This window comes from Lithobates pipiens, unplaced genomic scaffold (genome assembly GCF_037356315.1).
Source record: "Lithobates pipiens isolate NorthernLeopardFrog02 unplaced genomic scaffold, aLitPip1_a1.2 Scaffold_22, whole genome shotgun sequence".
NCBI lineage: Eukaryota > Metazoa > Chordata > Amphibia > Anura > Ranidae > Lithobates > Lithobates pipiens.
Window position 1 is genome coordinate 304,964,089 of NW_027507784.1, and position 22,815 is coordinate 304,986,903.

The 22,815-nt window shown below is 41.9% G+C and overlaps 1 protein-coding gene across 1 annotated transcript in view; it reads left to right on the forward strand.

Annotated features, from left to right (window-relative positions):
• Nucleotides 1-22,815, forward strand: part of ERN2 (endoplasmic reticulum to nucleus signaling 2) — a 92,532-nt gene that overhangs the window by 63,866 nt on the left and 5,851 nt on the right. Inside the window, exons 9-21 of the mRNA XM_077449315.1 lie at nt 1,001-1,079; nt 5,028-5,175; nt 7,688-7,806; nt 8,638-8,823; nt 8,918-9,158; nt 10,010-10,100; nt 10,186-10,375; nt 12,102-12,201; nt 14,493-14,692; nt 15,230-15,377; nt 15,518-15,645; nt 17,892-18,015; nt 20,580-20,647. Coding sequence (XP_077305441.1) covers nt 1,001-1,079; nt 5,028-5,175; nt 7,688-7,806; nt 8,638-8,823; nt 8,918-9,158; nt 10,010-10,100; nt 10,186-10,375; nt 12,102-12,201; nt 14,493-14,692; nt 15,230-15,377; nt 15,518-15,645; nt 17,892-18,015; nt 20,580-20,647 — 1,822 coding nt within the window. The remainder of the gene's footprint in view (nt 1-1,000; nt 1,080-5,027; nt 5,176-7,687; nt 7,807-8,637; nt 8,824-8,917; nt 9,159-10,009; nt 10,101-10,185; nt 10,376-12,101; nt 12,202-14,492; nt 14,693-15,229; nt 15,378-15,517; nt 15,646-17,891; nt 18,016-20,579; nt 20,648-22,815) is intronic.

Here is a 22,815-nt window from a genome sequence, read left to right on the forward strand (position 1 = left end):
AAACCACTTTGACCTACAGGTAAGCCTAGATTAAGGCTTACCTGTAGGTCCAAGAAAAATCTCCTAAACCTATACGGTTTAGGAGATATTTACCTGAAGACAACTACCGCTGTCTACGGCGCAGCGCCGTAGACAGCGGGGCGCAGGCGCACCGGGTAAGCCGCAGATCGCGGCGATATGCCGCGAGTGCCGGCTCCCGTGCGCATGTGCGGGAGTGACATCATCGCTGCTCCGGCGAATCACAGCACCGGAGCAGCGAGACCCACGGAAACCCACCAAGAAGATGGACGCTCGGAACTACAGGGGACAGCGGTGACATCGCGGGCTCCTGTGTCAGGTAAGTGACACATAATGGACTACTATGCGATGCAGGGAATCAAAGAGGAAGTAAACCCATCAGGGTTTACTTCCTCTTTAAAGTGTGTCTAAAGCCAAAACTAGAGTAAGGAAGGATTATCAACCCTGTCAAGCTATTTTTTGTACTAGTGATTATTTTTATCTATTGAGTTGTCACTAGAACAGGAAATAGAAGGTAAGTCTCCTAAAGAAATGATTTAGTGGTAACAACTATGTATAGTCAGAGACAGCTAGAAAATTTGTGTGGTTCAGCAGGAACTAACCGAATTTTAATCCATCTATGGGCAGGCTGGTTGTACTGAAGGCGATTGCCCTCAGGTTTATTTTTTAATTCATTCACTGCTGGCAGCTATAGCCATCAGCAGTGATCGTTGTATTCAGATGGCTGGAAAAACTTCAGCTGTCAGAACACAATAGAGTATTGGGAGCAATCTGAGCAATTTCCTTTCCTTCTATTGTGGTTGAAGGAAAGAAAATTGTATAATGTATGGCCAGCCTTAGGGAGGCTTTACCTCGCTTCAGACAGGTTTACTTCCTAGTGTGCCTGTGAGACGGGAAGTAAAGGGAAATCCTTACAACTTATTTTCCTTTTTTTTATGTCCTTAATGAAATGTACTAATCACATGTGTTTCTGTCTATCCAGGCCTTCACTGTATGTTGGGAAGCATGCCAGTGGATTCTATGCCTCCACCTCACTGATCCATGAGGGAGTCTCTATTGTGGTGAGAATATGAGCTAAAAGAACTGACAAACAAGATGGATTCACCCACAGCTGTCAGAATACACTAATCACAGCTGTCAGAACACACTAATCACAGCTGTCAGAACACACTAATCACAGCTGTCAGAACACACTAATCACAGCTGTCAGAATACACTAATCACAGCTCCGTATTGAGAACATTTTTCCAGAATGTTCCTTCAACAGACTTCCGTTTATCGAGGACCACCACACACTGATCAAATTTAGGGCCAGTTCTTGCTGATTGTGCTGAATTTCATTTAGTGTATGACCAGCTTAAGTGACTGACCCAAAACAAGCCTGCCAGCCAGTGGTTTCAGAACTCCTGATCCTAATGCTTGTTCCAAATCAGTGACTCAAAATATTGAAGAGAAGGGAACCCATGGACCAGCTAGACAACTAGTATGTTCAGAAGGCCATAGAGAAGTGAAGGCCTTCCATTGCTAACCTCTGTCTAAGAATGCTAGTTGAGCTGCTTTCTTTGGCTCCGGTATTTTCTCAGTTACTAACCTGCAACAAGCATGCAGATGAGAAAGTTCTTGTCCTGCTTACTTGTTCCAAATAAGTGCCTCAAAAGTGTTGAAACCTTCGGATTGCTATGGCAGCCACACAATTAGCACTTTTAGAAACCAGCAATGGCAGCTCTCTCAAGTAACACATATGATGATGACAATATGGTGTAGCGCTGCTATTAATTAACCAATACATTTAATTGCTTAAACAATAAGAAATAGAATTCCACAGAACCAGTAAAAAATCTATCTGTGACAACTTTCATATAAATCCACATATCATATATAACAGAAATTATATAAAATCTGCGCACAGTCATATACTGCAAAAAAGGAAACAGTTGGCAGCCACTTATTTAACTGTTTTACCAGCTAACATACAATATAAAAAGGTGTATAAGCAGCGCTCAAAGGTAAAGGTAATTGTGCAAAAGAATTCAGTAGAGAACAAATAAATTGCAAAAAATGCCTCCTAAAAGGACATCATAAGGTGCATTGAAAGACAAATAACATCAAAGTATATAATAAAGTGCAAATGTCCATGTGCATATGATTTATATACAGCATAAAGATAACCAAAGATAGTGGAATTCCTGACCCACTGACGGCCGCTCTCTCCCTTGGATGATCAGCTGTTCCTGCCTGCTTGACCATTATTATTTTTTATATTCTTTATTTAAAATTTTTGTTTCCATTATACAATTATATTTCACTTTACCGAACATCTTAAACACTCATGTTTAAAATTGCATTTGGGATACCTTTTCTTACCCCTTCCCCTCCAAAGGAAAAAAAAAAACTTTTATATGGTATGCCCAACAATCCCCTTATCTCTCTTTCTCTCTCCGTCATCTTATTCCTCTAGTATTCGCAGGTATCTCTCCGTTTTCCTAAATAGCAGCCATTTTTGCCATACCCTTTGATGTTTTTCCCCTGTTTCTTCCGTTATATATATGGACTCTTCTATAATTCTTGTCCAATCGACCCTCTCAATCCACTCTTTTATTGTCGGAGCCTGTTGGGATTTCCAGAGGCATGGGATCAAGGCCTTAGCTGCATTTAGTAAATATGGAATTAGCATAAATTTATATTGTGCCTCACCATATTCTCTGAGTCATGGAACAGGCATACCCATGTTTTTTTTTTCAATCCTATCTCCTGCTATAAAGAATATTGTTTCTATTACTTCGACCCAGTAGGATTGTATTTTGGGACACTCTCACCAAAGATGTATAAAAGTCCCCCGTGCAGTGCAACCCCTCCAACAAGTTGATGGGGCGTCTCCACTTATACTATGTATCCTCTGGATTGTCATATACCATCTAGCCAATAACTTATAGGACATTTCAATCGTTTGTGTATCTTTTGCTGTTGAATGAGTCAGCCTGATTATTTTATTCCTCTGTTCATCATTTCTTAAGGGACCCACTTCCTCTTACCATTTTCCCAGATAAGCTGGAATTCCCTGATCCACCTCCCCCCTTAATATTTTATATATTTTAGATATTCTTCTCTCTAAACTTTGTGGGGATTTCAACAATTTTTCTAATGATCTCAACTGCCTCCTGCTTCGTAATGGACGTGCTTGACCATTATGATCTATGGTCCTGCATTTCTGGTAAGAGGTGTGCTTAGGAGGGTGCTGCTGGTGACGGATCCCCTTACCTGTTTAAATTGCACTGAGCACTTTCTGAATGAATTGATATTTTTCCCTTATGGAGTATCCAGCATCGATGGACTGTCTATTGTTTTCTTGCTGAAGACTGGTGGTTATCCTTATGCTGTATATAAATAATATGCACATGGACACATTTGCACTTTATTATATACTTTGATGTTATTTGTCTTTCAATGCACCTTATGATGTCCTTTTAGGAGGCATTTTTTGCACTTTATTTGTTCTCTATTGAGTTCTGTTGCACAATCATCTTTACCGTTTGAGTGCTGCTTACACCTTTTTACACATATTTTATATATATATATATATATATATATATATATATATATATATATATATATATATATATATATATATATATATATATATATATATATATAGTACTTAGTAAATCTGTCCATATAGACAAAATATACATAAATCTTCACTAAGTATCTTCACATAATATAATTAAAATCTTCCGTGATAATGTATCCCACACTGTGTGAATTAAGTGATAAATTATAACACCATGTGCTCCCTCCAAGCTTCCAGAACTCTCACCTCCACTCAGTGTTCATTTTGTCAACTAAAACATTTTAGTCGACTAAATTATTATTATTTTAATCGACTAAAATACGACTAAAACTAAAACAACTGAGATGACTAAAATAAGACTAAAACTAAAATGCCATTTTAGTCAAAAGACTCAAGCCCCATACACGCAATCAGTATTTCTGCTGATTTTTTTTCCTTCGGATTTACCAAAACCATATAATATGAGGTCAAACCTTAGGAGTTTCAATTTGTATACAATCAGGCAGGCCCTTCTACTACATGGTTTTGGTAAATCTGAAGCAAAAAAATCTGCAGAAAATCTGATAGTGTGTATGGGGCTTAAGACTAAATTGAAATTTGACTTCAAAATTAACATTGGTCTGTAGTGCATGCTCATGCTTCAATGCCATAATAAATAACATATTAGATTTTTCACTCCAGCAGTATATAATGAGTTTGGAAATTGTAAAGAAATGCTTACTAATGCATTACAATTAAATTACACCTATTCGATTTTAGACAACTAAAATGAGTTTTAGTTGTCTAAAATGTACTGGAGATTTTAGTTGACTAAAACGTAGGACATTTTAGTCAACTAAAATGCACTGGAGATTTAGTCAACGAAGGCGACTAAAACAATTGCAGAAGACTAAAATGGGACTAAAATGCCATTTTAGTCCTAAGACTAACACTAAAACTAAATCGAAAATCTGCTGCCAAAATGAACACTGCCTCCACTTTGGGGACATACAGCTTGTATTAACAAACTATCCGAGCTCCTAATTCCTACGTCTGGAACCACTTCCACCTCCGTCCACTAGAGTCTCATTTGATACAGAGATAAATGCTTCCATGTATAACAGCTGTGCAGCTCCTTTAAGATTCCTTAGGTTTCCATGCAGTCAAATAGGTGATGCTCGCAATATAACAAGCATAAATTAAGGGCTCTCATTGATGTTTACCTACTAACGGCAAATAGGCTGTGCACTGCAAGTGCACTCACAAATGCACCCTCAGAATATCCACTGTGGTGGTTGGTCACCCTATACTGCCTAATTATTGATTGCAGAGCTCAGAATGGTCACTCATAAAAACCATATGGTCAGACTAAGTTATTGAATGTTCAGAACCTGCCGATAATCAGAAGTCTTGTAATGCAATCTTTTGTAAGTTTGGGCTTCTCTTATGTCACATGATATAGCCTCGTGGAATCACCTTGGCCCGGATAGAGGGTCCCACCACCCAGGATGTCACACTGAAGGAGTCAACTGAATTTGATGTGACACCCAGCACAGATGTCAAATACCCACATGGTGGTGTGGTGTCTGCCAGCCAGTGGCTACTGATAGGTAAGAGGGTGGGACAGTCCAATCAGAAGGAACCGAGCTATCACAACATTGTTCTATGGTTGAAGTTTGGAAATGTTTGTCTGTTCATTAACTTTTGAAAGGTTGTTGCAGATATGTGCAACTCTAGGTTCCTGCACACTATTCTTCACTTTCTCTTAATACCAGACTCTTTATAGGGAATATATTAAAGTTTCCTTTAAACTATGGGCAAAAAAATTCTAATTCCCCGCCCAGTAATGTAAATTATCTGTTGAACCCGTCAGTAGATCAGTTGCATTTCCACCTACTTCAACAGGGTGACAACATAGTTTGTTCTACAGTGAAATTGCTCAGTATCTTTGTCAGTGGAAAAGGTATCCTTAGAAAAACATGAAACAAACTAAAGACCAAGTCCACCTAACACTTTTTAAAGCATAACTGCAATGCATCTGAGTATGACAGACCAAAAACTCCAATTGATTAATTTTTAAGATTCAAAGCAAACTCTCCAAGTCCATGTCACCATGCTTTATTTTGCCGGGAAATCACTTTGAAAACACCCCTTGCATTTCTGGCCTTGGGCATCTTGAGTAAGGGCAGATTATTCGTGTAGCATTTTCTTCCTGGAATCCACCTGCCCTTAGCACAGACATGCTGGCAGGAAGGTGTGCTTAGCTGAGAAACTCCCCCCTCCCTGCCTGAAGACTCCTAGGATGTATGATGCCATTTGCCTAGGCATGGAAACCAGAAAGTAACTGAAGAAATGCAAAAAAAAAAAAAATGTTTTTAAAACAAGTAAATAAGATATTCTTTCCTATCTATTAGCTAATGCTAGCAGCAACAGATTTTTTTTCTTTTGAAAAAGGGTTTAAGACTGGCGGATGTCAGCAGGGATGTGTCCGCTGACACCCGCCTGCCATCAGATCCGCTAAAAACAGACGTATGGAGATACGTTCAGCCATTCGTCTGGTGGATCGGATGAGATCTGATGAAAACTGACATGCTGTGCATTTTCGTCCGATCTCCCCATAGAAATCAGCGGGGCTCTGACAGGTCCCTCCCTGCTTAGTGAGCAGAGACGGACCTGTAATCAGCCAGCTCAGCGGAGATCAACGGACTGACCTCCCGCTGAGCTGGCGAACTGCTGAGCAGATCCGCCTCGTGTGGAAGGGGCCTTTGAGTTGCCAAGGGAAGAAAAGGTGAAGGGGAAACCTTGCTATGGGGCTACTGTTCTCTCACTTCCTGTTGTCTCTCTGGAACAACAAACAAAGGGAAATCTCCACAATAGCAAAAACAAAACAAAAAAAAAACATTTTGCCACTTTAACGTGGTTGTAAAGTAAGTGATGACAATTACTGGCAGCCCCTCTGTTATAACAAGCTATACTACACAGTGTCTGTATTTTAAAAAAATGATGCAGCTAAATATTTTATTTCTCAGTGCCGCTGCCGGGTCACGTAACACTCCGCCTTTTTTCTTCCCTGATCTGTGGACTACAGCGGGAGGGGCTGAATTTCCCCTCTGATGTCAGCTGGGAGGTCATGTGACTGCACATTGGCACAGAGAAATTAGGTATTTAGCTGCAGAATTTAAATAAAACATACAGACACTGCGTAGTATAGCTTATTATAACAGAAGGACTGCCAGCAATTGTCATTACCAACTTTACAGCCACATGGAATATTAGTAGGAGGGGAAGGGCGGGTTTGGATATCGGCTTACAGACTAGGAACTGACAGGTGAAGGGGAAGACTCTGAACACAGCAGGATGACGGAGGCACATAAACTGACTAAGGCCGCGTACACACGGGCGGACTGTCCGCCCAACTAGGTTCGTCAAACAGTTTGACAAACAGTCCGTTCAAAATTAGCATGAACGGACTTGACCACACACGACGAACGAACAGTCCGCTGAAAACTTGCGCGATGACGTGAACGGCACGTACGACGGGACGAGAAATTCGACGTCCAATACACTGCAATGCAACCTTCGCCGTGTAAATTCTTTCTGAGCATGCGCGAGACTTAGTTTGCCGAACAAGCCTACACACGAGCGGACTGTCCGCTCAAACCAAGTTTACGGAAATTCCGAAAAACTTTGTTCGTCAGACTGTCCGTTGAAACTGTCCGCTGAAGCCCACACACAAGCGGACTGTCCGCTGAAACACTGTTCAGCGGACAAAGTTGGGCGAACAGTCCGCCCGTGTGTACGCGGCCTAAGATATCATGGATCAGCAGCTATGATTACCATGGTCAGTTCACCTAGGGGGACACAGGAACAGGCAAGATCAACTAGGTATTTCACAGAATAGAAATGGACAAATGACACAGCACAAGCACTATGCTGTTTAACATGCTTTTAAAGAATAGATTTTTTTGTTTGTTTTGTTTTTTAGGGTTACAACCGCTTTAAGTCATTTTGAATGAGGTTCTTTCACATTTTGTTCTCTAATCACTCTCTCTCTCTCTCTCTCTCTCTCCCAATACCATCATATCCATCTACAGAATAATGTTGACATGTTTTTATTCCCAGGTCACCACGAGGTGCCTCATGTTGTACATACCACAATGCTCCGGGCTTTTCCAGAGACTCTGCAGAGGGACACAGAGTCCATCATCCGAGGACCGGCCCCAAGGACTTTGTTTGATGATGTAAGATTTTTGCTGAAAAACATAATCGTATTAAGTGGCTTACCTGCCAGTATTTCTAAGTGCTAAAATAGGGATTTTACTGTTTGCCAAGAGTCATTCTTGTGTATGTAAAGCCCAAACTATTTTAGGTTTGGAAAGAATGTGTAGGTTTAGAACTTTAACACTCAACCATCTCACATCCTCCTTAGGTTTTAAGAAGAGGCTGAATAGAGAGAACGAATGCACAGCACGTTGGAAGACTAATTTCGTAGAACAATCAGTTGGGCAGAGTGTTTAAGCTTCAAACATATTCTCCTATATCTATAAACTCTAGAGCAGAGTTCTCCAAACTTTGTAAACAAAGGGCCAGTTTACTGTACTTGTGGCCAGTGGGAGTAGAAAATGTTGGTATAAGCGGTGAGAGTAGTACCCTATTGTTGGTATCAGTGGCAGGAATAGTACCCTATTGTTGGTAGCCGTGGGAATAATAGTGCCCCAATGTTGATACTATTGGGAGGATTAGCACCCTATCATTGGTGTCAGTAGGAAGAATTGTATCCCACCACTGGTGTCAGTAGGAGGAATGCTGCCCTGTCATTGGTGACAATTGAGGATGGAATAGTGCCCCAAGGGCCAGATAGAGGCAAGCAAAGGGCCACATTTGGACCTTGGGCTGCAGTTTAGAGACCACTGCTCTAGAGGAAAGAAAAGTGTACTGCCCAAATTCCAGCTCTTACTAGCGTAGGTCAGGTTAGAAAATTAAAATTTTAGTCTTTTGCTACCTTTTCTCGACAGCTGGAATTTCTGTAAATAGACTGTCACATCCCTAATGTCCATGCCTATTCACTGTAGTTTAGGACCCCACAGAATCAAGGTGGAATTCCCCAGGGTGACACCGAAGGGCGGTTGAAGATGGAGAGCAACAAAGAAGAAGGTGGAATTGTGCTACCTGACTCGTCAATCACAAATCTGCTTATCATGGGAATAGTGACACTTCTTCTGGGAGGATGGGTTCTTTTTGGCCTTACGTACCCAAAGGTAGGTGTTGTATAAAGCTTTTTAAAAGTAGAAATTATGCACATTGGTTGGGCCAGCCATTATTATTTATCCTCTCTATTTTTACCTGAATCAGATGCAGGAGCAGCAGCGTCTGCAGCAACAACAATTACAACAGCAACTCGAAGAGAAACTACTGCGTCTCCAACAGCAGCAGAACATGACCACTGAGGCTGGTCAGTCCCTGTCAGCCGAAGACACCACGGTGCTGTCTGGAGAGCAGAAAACCGGCAGCGGTAAAAGACAGAGTGGAGATGTGGAACAGAGCCAAGCCAACGGAGCAAAACGTCTGAGCACAGATAATGGGGAGTTGGAAGGTGAGGAAGGAAGAAGGTCATGGACCAGTTTTTAACCAACTTATTATTTTTCATGTCCATTGAACTGGATAGTTTACTGCATATAGACAGTGTAACTAAGCATAAAATCCATGAGAAGGAGTGGATTGAAACAAACAAATTCATATAATTCTTGGAGAATGCTATGGAGGCATTTTCTGCAATGATTTGTGTCACCACTTCTCCATAAGGAAGGCTGTGCTACCTTGCATCTTGACCCCTAAGTTCTTATATAGACCTATAGTGGGGACAACAGATTGCAGGGAAGGAGAGGTAATTAGGTGGACCTAAAGAAAGAACGAATGGGAGGGAATTATGTGGACATATAGTAGGGTAGCGGACAAATCATCTGTCTTTTGGGTGGAACCTAGGAATAATGGTGGAGAAATATCTCACCACTGGAGACCCAAGAGAGATAGAATTTTAGCACCTGATTCAGCTTGCTGCAGTTTGTGAAATCTGTTGTGTTTAAAGTAGTTTAAAGAGAACCTGTCTCTTTGATCATTCAGGGCAGTTATAGGCCACAACCACAGATGCTTACCTTCCCTACACTATCCCACCAACCTGTTCTCCTACGGGAGGGCTTAGCCTAAGCAACACAATAGTTGGTGTCAGAGCTTACACAGGATTAATGGCCTTCTGCCCTTCCCGAGGTGACCATGTTTTAACCTAGTTCATGCTCTGTATTCCAGGAGGAAGAGGAGAAGGTCAGATTCTCACTCTATAGCAAAAAAGTACTGGATAACTTTTTCATTTGTACAATAATGTCCTTTTCAGTGTTTCATTTAACTTCTACAATTTAAATTCTCTGATGCTGAACTTTTTTCCTGCAGGTCGAGATGAGGAAGACATACAAGTGGGGAAAATCTCCTTTTCTCCCAAGGAAGTTTTGGGTCATGGAGCAGGAGGAACGTTTGTGTTCAGGTAAATGGCCTACAAACCTGAGTTATATAAGTGTATGGTAATATGGTATTCTTTGTGTTGGTAACATGGGTTCCTTGGTGTGCAGGGGCAGATTTGATGACCGCGCTGTAGCTGTGAAGAGAATTCTGCCAGAGAGTTTCATGCTAGCTGATCGAGAGGTTCAACTGTTGCGAGAATCTGATGAACATCCGAACGTCATCCGCTATTACTGCACAGAGAGCGACAAGCTTTTCTATTATATCGCCTTAGAGCTGTGTGCAGCCACTTTGCAAGAGGTGAGAGACCATCTTTATGAATGACGAGACGGAGTACGGTGACACCACTTAGCAGAGGTGATGAGGAAAGACTGGAAAGTGTCTAGCCTCATCTTGATTAATGTTGTTGGATTCAGCCTAATGTCATTATAATCATAGTTTTGGAAATCTGTGTCAGATGGTGACAACAAACACTAAGATCTTTGATTTTTGCAGCATTGTTCAAAAATAAAAGGAGAATGTGTTTGGTTGTAATCCTAACACTAACCCTGTATCCTTAAACCTTCCCTTAACTCTAATGCCGCGTACACACGGTTGGACTTTCTGACGGGAAATGTTGGATGTGAGCTTGTTGGCTGAAAGTCCGACCATGTGTATGCTCCATCGAACATTTGTTGTCTGTCTTTCCACCAACAAATGTTGGCTAACAGGTTCCCAAAATTTTCCGCCAACAAAACTTTGTTGTCGGACTTTACGATTGTGTGTGCACAAGTCCATCGCACATAAGTTCACACATGCTCGGAATCAAGTACGAGACAGAAGCTTGGTCTTGTAAAACTAGCATTCGTAATGGAGATATCACGTACGTCTTGTACATCACTACGTTCGTAATTGTTGGCCAACATTTATGTGACCCCGGGTGTGCAAGACAAGTTGGAGCCAACAACCTTTGAACAAAAATCCATGGTTTTGTTGTCAGAAAGTCCGATCGTGGGTACGGGGGCATTACTCTATAACCCTCCCTGTAATCCTAAACCGAATCTACCCTGTAACCTGAACAGTAACTCTGTATCCCTGACACTAGCCTCCCATGTAACTCTAAATCTAACCCTTTCTGTAATCCTAATCTACACTGAAACCCTAACGCTAATCCTCCTTATAACCCCAAAACCTAACCCTCTTTGTAATCCTCACACTAACCCCCCTGTAGTTCTAATGCTAAACCTCCTTGTAACATTAACTTTAACATTGATCCTCCCTATAATCCTAAAACTAGCCCTCTCTGTAACCCTAATACTAACCTTCCCTGTAAAGCTTGGGGTAACCCTCCCTCAACTCTAACACTTACCCCTCATTGTAACCCTAAACTCTTAAATAAGGCAGGTGATTTTCTTTCCTGCAACCACAGGTTTCAACTGTGTTGATGGGGGAATCCCTCCAGTGGAGCTATTGTGTTATCCTGCCGAGAGGACACAGTGATTTGCATATAAACACCTGAGGGGCTGGTTGTACCCAAGTCGATTGATGGATGGGTACAATCAGCCTGACTATAGATGGTTTGATTATTGAGCAAGGCAAGAAGAGGATCCTGAGAAATTATGATCGAGAAAAGTGTGGAAACAATCTGAAATATTTCAGCCTAGAAGCCACAAGCAACTGGGCAAGACCACAATATTTAATAGGTGTATACCATGAACCTCTGCACTCTAGCACACTAACTCTTCTTGTGTCAATTTAACACTGTTAATTGATCTCTGCCCTAGACTAAAGACTAACTTTTATTTACTGTAGTCCGTATTTAATATGGTGGTGATCAGACTTACAGAATTCACAGGGATCTGATGCTTTTGTGACCAGTGTGTCTGTTCAATTGGAAACCAATGACGTTGTTGCTGTGGTTGCCATAATGAAGGTTGCTATATCCTTTGAAAAAAACTGTTTTTATAGGGTGACAGCACTTGAATGGAACAGTTTATTTTAACCATTAACCATGTCTAATGTTTTTTTTTTTTTTTTTTACCTAAAGTACGTGGAGAACCCCGACTTCCATTGCAGTGGCTTAGATAATGTTACCGTCCTGTTCCAGGCCATGTCAGGACTGGCTCATTTACACTCTCTGAACATTGGTGAGGAATGGGTGATCATCTGTAATTTGTTACAATTTAAATTTATCCACAGCTTTTCATGACAACAGTCCAAAACTGTACAGTTTAGTCACATCACTCCCATGTTCTTGCCTTAAAGTGGAATTCTGGGTTAATACTAAGTTTAAAACTGCTCCCTCCCCCTTCCTAACACCTTTACTAACTACCCTGTAAAAGAAAGATGCATATACTTACCAATTCTCAGGGCACTCTAATCACTTTGATCGATTCTGCTCTCAGCTATTATCAGCTTCAAGTGAGAGGAAGGAGAGCCGACAATGGATGGTCTATATAGTAAGCCAATGGGTGATGTCACTGCTCAGGCATTCCAACCGATATCAGACCTCTCTCTCCTCTGCCCAGTAGCTGGCACTGGGGAGTTCATGTAACCGGACCAGAGCATCTTGAGAACAGGTGCGTATCTACCGCAAGGCAAATAAAGTGTTTGCCTTGGGCTGCAATTTTCAGGGGGTAAAGCACCATCCCTAGGCAGAAGGGACACTACGACTCCGCTCTGGTTGTAGTTAGTGGCAATGATCGGATCAGCACATACTAACACACTGTGTGGGGGAGAGGCGCCGCCGCCCACTGGAGTCACAGCATAGTAGTACATTGTGGCTGAACACTTACTGGCACAGTGCACTGCCTACCTATCCTCTCTGCTCATTTGTGAAAGCAGATGCTATGTTGGGTGGAGGAAACTGGAGATCACCAGTAGAGTGAAGAAGCTCTCCATTTTGTGAGGAGACATGGAGACAGAGACCCCATTTCAGGAGAGGCGTTGCTGGAAGCACGTGAGGCCAGACTGAGAGAACACTGAGCAAGGGGGGGGATTGACTGACACTGAGAGCAAGTGAGTGCCAGTGTCACCATCCCCCCCACCACTATCCCTCTGCCACTGATTCCATTTCCTCACCACCACTGCCACTGATCCCTACCCCCCCCCCCCAATGTACCATCCCTCTAGAGGATGCAATCACTGTAGTAGATGCCACTACTCCAGTGTTCTCCATTAGCTTCTGGGTCCTGTGCCAAGCGTCTGCCCTGCTGCATTCTGAGAACAGGAGACAGGAGGTCAGCCACTCGACATGGGTGCCAGATAGATACCACTTTGCATTTTCTCAGTGAATGCAAAGTGTTCTCTAATTAGACAATATGGAGAGACAGGACAGTGATGTTGGGCTCTCCGCAGCGTCCAATCAGAGAATGCTTTGCATTCATTAGGAATGCAAAGCGATCTATGAATGGGGCCTGTGCCGAGCAACAGACCTCTTTTGTCCAGGATGCTGCAGGGCAGCTGCTCGGAATGGGATAAGAAGATAGTGGAGTCTACTGGTGTAGCGGTGTCTGGTATAGTGATTTCCAGCTACAAGAGGGATCCCACAGGTATGATATACATTCCAATGTAACTATATAAAAATATCCATACCTGGATGTTGCCAATGCCTTAAGTGTCCATTAGATATGTAGGCTCTACTTTCCTGCTTATCTCCTGCACATTGTCAGTGCTTTATCATTCCTTTCAATAAATGTTACAAAATAACGCAATACTGTAATGCAGTTCCTCAGTGACACTCCCAGCCCCCCTTTAGACCCGGTTCACACTGATGCAACATAGGATCCGACTTGTGAGACCTCAAGTCGGATGACATGTGAAATTTAATGTTTCCCTATGAGAGCCGTCTTAAAGTCTGTCTGACTTTAGAAAAGGTTCCTGTACTACTTTGGTCTGGCTTTAATACGACTTGCCACAGAGTGTAAAAAGTCACATCAAAGTCGGACTCCAAAGTTGCACTGAAAGTTGCGCGATTTTGGAGTCTGGCTAATGTGAACCAAGTCTTAATAGAGACCAGGAGCATCACTGAGAAATTCCTTCTAGCTTGAGTTACTTACAGTCCTGAGTGTCTTATAATGTAGTGTAGATGACTATCCTGCAGGAATCAGTGAACAAAAAATACTAATTGCACTAATATATATATATATATATATATATATATATATATATATATATATATATAGTCAAAATGGCCTCATTTACAAATGCAATCCAAAAAAGAAGAAAAAGGGATATTTAGGTGTGCATTTGACTCACATATATATCAAATAGGTTACAAAGAATTCATTTATTGTCATTACTCATAGAAAAATGCAGATTCAGCCACAGTATCCATCAATAAGGTATCCCAAAGGACACAAATGAATGTGCATATATGCTTCCTTTCTAAATCGCATTTATTTCTTGCACATTTTACTAATATTTTTACTTGTTGCAGTGCACAGAGATCTGAAACCGTGCAATATCCTCATCTCCCTGCCCAACGCCCAGGGCAGACAGAGAGCCGTCATCTCGGACTTTGGCCTATGCAAAAAGCTGGGAATTGGGAGAAGTAGTTTTAGCCTGCGCTCTGGTATCCCGGGCACTGAGGGCTGGATCGCACCAGAGGTTCTACGCGATGGGCGAACACAGAACCCGGTAAGTATTTATCTGTAGAGAAAGATGGCTGTTCTGAAAAGAGGCTACATTAGACGTGGTTTGAACTGAAGCTCCAGCGAAAAAATATTTTTTATTGTAAAAATAGAGTAGGGGAAACATGCAAAATGTCAGGTTTTATTGCTGCCTGTGACTGCCTTCACTTCCTGCCCCAAAGAAACAACAGGAAGTGAGGGGAAATCTTACCTAAGGAGAGATCCCACTTCTGACAGATGTCACCAGAACAAGTGTCCCCATGGGGAGATTTTCCACTTCAGATGACAAGTGAAAAAAATTATGTTTTCTTCTCTCTTTCTGTTCACTAGAATATTGTCAGGTGAAAATTATTCTCCCCCTCAAAATAAATAAATACAGAAAGCACTAAAAACATCACAGTGATTCTAATCCTTCCACACACTAAGATAAGTTTTGACTGAGGTTCTACTTTAATAATTGGACACCGTGAGCTAAAGGAAACCATAACCTTCAAGGAAAAAGTGTGTTATCATCACATTCAAGTTTTGTTTTTTTTCTTCCCAGACGTCAGCGGTGGACATATTCTCGGCCGGTTGTGTATTTTATTACGTCCTGGCACATGGAAAGCACCCGTTTGGTGACAGCCTCAGGAGACAAGGAAATATACTTAATGGGTCATACCAACTCCCACATTTGGAGGAGGAGACACATGGTAAGACACATGAAGATATGAGAACAGTAAAAAGAAGACCTGCAATGGGGACAGGTCCCACTGAGGCACTTTTTTAATAAAATGTACAATAAATAGAGGTTACTCTGAGTAATTAGCATGTATTGTATCTTGGATCACAGAAAATGTAGTCGCACGGGATCTCATTGAGAAGATGATCAACAGCGACCCCCAGCTCCGGCCTTCCGCTCCCTGTGTTCTGAGACATCCATTCTTCTGGTCCCGAGAGAAGCAGCTGCAGTTCTTTCAGGTCTGAATAACTGACTTCCCTGTAATTAACCTGTACTCAATTTTAAACTTTTAAATGTAAATGTTCTACCTAAGAGTAAACCGCACAAGATGCCTGCTACTACCATTATTAGCCAGGAAATCTTTTTCCGCTCGCTGATTTAGCTTCACTACTTAGGCCTGAATTTCCATGCTATTCCACCTAAATGAGTTTCAGTGGCCAGTAAGGGAAGTTTGCTTGGACAAGAGGATGACAGAGGGTTAGGTTTAGCCATGATTTTACTGAAACTCATGCCATAGTAATAAAGTGAAACAAAATCAGAGGAGAGCACAGAACAGTGTTCTCAGGTTAATAAATGTAATGGCAGGCATCTTGTTGCATGGCAGTAGTTGCATGTTGTTAAAATGCACTGTATTTGCCTTTTCACCATGTATATGTTGGGTTTTGGATTTTATTTGGAAATGGCAGTTGAATCCAATGATCAATACCAGTGGGGTTGATTTACTAAAGCTGGAGAGTGCAGTTCTGCATAGAAACCAATCGGCTTCCCGTTTTTTTTTTTTTTTTTTTTGTAAAAGCTTAATTAAACAAGCTGAAGTTGCATAGTTGGTAAGGTTGAAAAAAGACACCAGTCCATCCAGTTCAAGCTGTGGTGTGTGCTTGTGTTTATGTCAGCAGTACATTGTATATACCTCTGTGTTGAGATCATTAAGATGCCATCTAATAGCTGTTTTTTTTTTAACTATTGACACTCCCTAGTGATACCACTTCTTGTGGAAGAGAGTTTCACATCCTTACCACTCTTACAGTAAAGAATAGTTTTAGGTTAAGCCACTTCTCTTCCAATTTCAGTGAATGGCCCCGTGTCTTTTTCAACTCCCTTTCACTGAAATTTTTTTTTCCCTACGCTAGGGTCACCAGTACGTTATTTGTACATCGCTATTATATCCCCTCTCAATCATCTCCTCTCCATAGAGAATAAGTTCAATGGTTGTAGTCTTCCCCTATAGCTGAGGTCCTGCGGTGACTTTATTAGATTTGTTGTCCTTCTCTGGACTCTCTCCAGCACATCCTTCCTGAGGACTGGTGCCAAGGACTGGATGGCACACTCAAGATGCAGTCAGACCAGAGTCTTGTAGAGTGGAAGAATTATTGATTTATCTCTGGAGTGAATGCCCTTTTTAATGCATGTCAATATTCTGTTGGCTTTGCTTGCAGCAGCTTGGCATTGCATGCCATTGCTGAGCCTGTCATCTACTAGGACCCCCAGGTCCTTTTCCATCCTAGATTCCCCCAGAGGTTCTCCCCCTAGCGAGTAACTTGCATTCATATTTTTATCACCCAAATGCATACTTTACGTTTTTCAACATTAAACCTCATTTGCCATGTAGTTGCCCAACCCGTTATTTAGTTAAAAGCTGATTGGCTACCATGAAGATCTACAACAGATGTTGTACTCCAGATTAAGGCGATTGACCCCATATTTGTCTAGGAAATTTAGTTTCAAGTGAAGCAAAAGATTGCAATCTAATAAATCCATATAAGTCATAATAGCACTATTACTGGTTAAACACAATATCTACAGAGTAGGCTAAATAAATCCTTTTATTGCCCTTTGTGAACTGAACTGTACAACAGAATTTATGGCCTTCTTCAGTTTACATTTACAAGGTCATAATCTCTGTACCATTCATGGGCAATCTGAAAGGTTTATAATAATGCCCCCTCCCCAGCAGTATATCCTGATGTTTCCTTCACCCGCCTTCCTTCCTATTAGCCACTAGGATTATAGAAATTGTCCAAAGCTTTTCAGTATGGCGGAGCATATGATTTCCTCCATGTAATGGAGCCAGTGCTTTGCCGGAGAGCCTTGTATAAACTCCAACCAGAGCTCTGAGCTTACGTGGGGATGTCTTTCCACCTAGTGGCTGAATAGAGTGGCAGGAGAATGAAGTAAAGGTGTGCGGGTGTTGGGATTAGGGAGGCAATTAAAATGATCCCGTCACTTTGGTTCAAAGCACAGTTTCACTTTAAACTGACCAAGTCTCACAGAGCAGGGATTACTGAGCCACATACAACAGAGATTCCAAGTCTGACCATTTTACCCTACAGGAAGCAGGTGATGAGTGCACTATAAAATGTTTATGATTAGAAATGAATACCAACGTATTATGAGTTGCTCAGAGGCCACACAATGCAGGTATATATGGCTATTCTGTGTAACAAGCAAAAATATAAAACGGTATTTCTGTGATTGTCGCCTTCAGGATGTCAGCGATCGCATTGAGAAGGAACCTCAGGACAGTCCAATAGTTGTTAACCTGGAGACCGAAGCTCGTTCTGTTGTTCGTAGCAACTGGCGGTTATATATTTCAGTTCCTTTACAGACAGGTACATTTTATAGCAAGTAACTGAAGACATTAAAAAGCAATTTGATCCCCTGGGTGACAACAAAAAAGTAGCTGCTGGTAGCCTTGAAGCTGCTTTTTTAAAGGGAAAGAATAGTGTATCTTTTGTAAACACGAGTTTTTACTTATTATTACTTATATATAGAGGGGGAAAAAAAAGCTAAAACAGTGCTACCCTTGTAAAAAACCTTGAGCGTAAAATTGATGTGGTGCAAGGTAAAAACCTGGGCAAATATCCTGGTCGATATAAAATGAAAGAAATTTATATTTTTAGCACAATAAAATATAAAGGTCAAATATACAAAGAAGTTCCCGGAGGTTAGGAACATGGATAGTGCTATGAAATATGTCTCTGGCTGTCACTGGTAATATGTGAGAGGCTGCCTTCTCAATAAGGACTGGGAATCCAGGAACTGAAAAAGAAGGAAAGGACAGAGAGGCGGCAGGCAGGCATAGTGTGACAAAATTGAATTGTTATGAACAACAATAGCACTCACATAGAAGGGGAGGCAGACTGGCTGGAGATGGCTAATCCAGGGCAATCCAAGTGTGCTACAGTAAATGTCCGGAGAAATAGTGTGGTCCGGTGATCCAGAGGAAGCCAGAAAGGCATGGAATCAGTGTCTGTGTGTGTGTAAAGACACAAATTCCCGTTCTGCCAGGGGATTAGAGACAGATCATGTGTTCCCAGTATTTGGGAGCAGCAATCTGTCTCCTCTCCCAGCCAGTCCCATCCCCCCACAGTTAGAACACACACTGAGGGAACACATTTAACCCCTTGATCACCACTAGTGTTAACCCCTTCCCTGCCAGTGACATTTATACAGTAATCAGTGGCTATTTTTAACTCTGATCGCTGTATAAATGTCATTGGTCCCTCAAAAGTGTCCGATCTGTCCTCCACAATGTCGCAGCCCAGCTAAAAATCGCAGATCCCCCACCATTACTAGTAAAAAATAAAATAAAAAATGCCATAAATATAGCCCCTATTTTGTAGACGCTATAACTTTTGCTCAAACCAATCAATCAGTTGCACCGCGCCTCCTCATTGGTGGGGCAATCGTCTGGGACCTGTAACAGGCCCCAGAAGATAGCAGGGAGGGAGGGGGAGAGCAGAACTTCCGCTTGGATCACCTAGGTGGCCCGAGTGGAAATGGGAACGTGTACCTGTCAAAACTAGGTACCCTCCCCCCCCCCCCCAAAAAAAAAGGATGGGGGGAAGAATGCTTAAAGCAGATCTTCCCCTGGGTGGAGCTCCGCTTTAACGTGAGGATCCACCCAGATGCCTGAACCGGCAGCTAGCTCAGCCTCTAAGTGAGCTCAGCCAACCGCTCCTGCCACCTCCTCAGCCCAGCGCTCCAGTTAGCACTGGAGTGACAGAGCAGAGAGCCAGTGATTTTCTGTTCACTGAAGACAGAGACCTGAGCGATCGGACATCTTTGATTGCTCGGTTCTGGGTCACAGAGGCTGCAGGGAACAGATGCAGCATTGGATCGATGTTGCATCTACCTCGGTGAGTATAATTTTGTTTTTTTGTTTTTTGTTTTTGATTATTATACCTGCACTTCTCTTTTTAATATGATTTTGTTTTAGACTTTACAAGGTAACAGGTAATAAAGATGCATCTTTATTGGTTATACACTTTTATGGACTGAATATTTAGTTGTTTTTTTTTTTAGATGCAGCACCTTTTTTTTTATACATGTATTTGACATAATATATATATATATATATATATATATATATATATATATATATATATATACATATGCACTGTTTTGCTTGATTATTGGGTTTAGCGCAGATATCCTGCTATACATAACAGGTAATAAAGAACAAATTGGTTGACAGTAGTCCTTTATATCAGCGTTCTGAGTAGGACACCACCGATTCAGCAGCAGAGTGAAAAATGTAAACAAATTTATTCACAGTTTATTGGTGAATTTTACATTAATGTTTTATTGAAAGTTTAGAAATATATATAATAGTATAATCTGATCTTTTATCTAGTTATTTTGATAAGAGCCTTATTTTAGCAATAAACATTTTACATCGGGAGCTATTTGCTGGTGTATATAGTACAAGGTGGGTGGTCTAATAAGAAAGCCCAGCACCTGCATTTGTGGATCGCTGTGGAAGACTAAAGCTCTAGATGAGTGTCCCTCCTCTGCATCTCTCACATATATACTATGTGTAACCAGAGATCCAGCTATTGGATCTGTATTCACGGCTCAGCAATAAGCCAACAATTTTCAACCTGTGAAGACTTTTCTGCATATCACCTGCTGGGTTCAGACTGGTATACAGTATATAAACTATTCATATACAGTATTTTATATTTACTTCAAGTAAAAGAAATTAAAAAATAGATTTTTCTTTTATTTATGAACTTTATATATTTAAAATGGAACATATACAGAATCTTTTTTAAATGCTATTAGTTACTGCAGCTTGTTCTGTAAAGTGACATAGTTCCTAGAGACAAAAGGCCAAATCTCCCTGTATTTATATTTAATTTTCATCCTCTCTTTGCATCTTTCTACACAGATCTCAGAAAGTTCCGTTCCTACAAAGGGAATTCTGTACGAGATCTGCTAAGAGCTATGAGAAATAAGGTAAGCTATGCTACATGAAGGATTTAAGCTATTTGCTGGTATAATATAGACTGGGGGAATTGGGGTTGATTTACTAAAGGCAAATACACTGTGCATTTCGCAAACTGCAGCTGCTCCAGAGCTTAGTAATTGATTGGAAGCTCTGCTGACGTTTATGGTCCAGTCGAGGCGGTGCGGGCGTCGGCGGTAAAGCGCCGCTATTTTTAGCGGCGCTTTACCGTCGTTTTAGCGGCGGTCTGCGGGCGCTAGCGGGGTGGTTTTAACCCCCGCTAGCGGCCGAAAAAGGGTTAAAACCGCCCGCAAAGCGCCGCTGCAGCGGCGGTATTGCCGCGCTGTCCCATTGATTTCAATGGGTAGGAGCGGTGAATACACCGCTCCTTCACCGCTCCAAAGATGCGGCTAGCAGGACTTTTTTCACTGTCCTGCCAGCGCACCGCTCCAGTGTGAAAGCCCTCCGGCTTTCACACTGGAGTGAAAGGGGCCGGTTTTTTTCAGGCGTTACAGTGCTAAAAATAGCGCCTGAAAAAAACCGGCCCCTTTCACTCCAGTGTGAAAGCCGGAGGGCTTTCACACTGGAGCGGTGCGCTGGCAGGACAGTGAAAAAAGTCCTGCTAGCCGCATCTTTGGAGCGGTGAAGGAGCGGTGTATTTCCCCAGTGTGAAAGGGGCCTTAGTGACAATTGTCCCCAGGACTAATAGGATAAATCTACCCAGCTGGGATTCAACCTGCAATTCAAAATTGGCTTTACATAACCTATTTGGCTTACCGTCTCGGTTTAGCTCAACATGACCGGTAAAGAATTTTGTTTTGTTGCAGCTTGTGTCTCCATAAAGGCATTTTTCACTAACTTCCTGTCCTGGTGACAGGTGTCAGACCAAACAGGAACTTCTGAGAAAGCCCAGCACGGAGAACATTTAAAACCTGACAGTGCCATCCCCTGCCCACTGTAAACTAAACCAGTTTTGTTTCTAATTGGGTTTTGAAAAAGTATAGATTGTGAATGTTTTTTTATGGGAAACTTGTAGATGATCCTTTTTATGTGGCTAGCTGAATATATTTTGAGGTGGGGGCTTTCAAAAACATAGGACATATTCATAAAGCAGTGTTTGGTGAATTTCAGATCCACTTCTTTACAAATATGCCCCTTAATTTCCTTTTTGAAGCATGTGTAGTGGGGGGTAAGGTGGGGGTTGTGATGTGGCACTTTCTGGGACAGCCTGCCTTCCTCAGGTATGCACTATTGGGTAATGCCGTATGCTGTGTGTCGTAACAAAGGATCTGGTAAAGTGTATCTAGGCTAGTGCAGCCAGTATGCACGTGGCTGTGTTTCTCTTGGGGAACAAGCAAATAGACCTCACATCTGAGGACAGTAAAATGTTGTCTGGCAAGAATATGAGAAAGACGGAGAAAAAAGTCATGTGCTTGCTCCCCCCCGGGGATAAGCGCGTAGGCTACAGGCCCACAGAAAATAGATGAAAGAGTGATGGAGCATTCTTTATAAAGTACTCTAAAGGATTATTATTTATTTTTATTGTACCTAAAATGATAAACATTATACTTGCTATGGGGGCACACAGGCTCGCTAGCTCCCAAGCCATGCTCCTGTTCCATTCACACACTCAGGCCACCCCCGTGCTCTCTTCTCAGTGGCTCACTGGCTGTGATTGAGAACAGCCAATGGCTCCCGCTGCTGTGTAAGCCAGTGAGGAGAGTGAGACCCAGGAGAGCCCCTGCTCCCATGCACATCGCTGGATTAGGATGGGGCTCAGGTAAGTATAGGGAGGGGCTGCACCCAAAAGGTTTTTTTACCTTCATGCACGCATGAAGGTAAAAAAAACCTTCTGCCTTTAAAACCACTTTATTTCATTACTGTGAGGACCACAACACCCCTTCCAAAGGCACTTGATCCTGACAAAGTAACGCATAAGATTTAAATATTCACGTTCAAGACTTTATCCCAAGTTGCTGCAACTGTCACACAAAGCAAAGCATTATTTACTTGGTAAACCAATTAATTGTTCAGTAAAATACATAAGGTGAAGAAGGTCTCGATGTGCTCAGGAAGGGTTGTCTGCATCTGTAGAGGGCTTAGTTTGTTGTATGACTGCAGGCAGTTGGGAGCAACAGCAAGGCTATATTTCAATATTCTGGACTAGTCATGTAGTCTT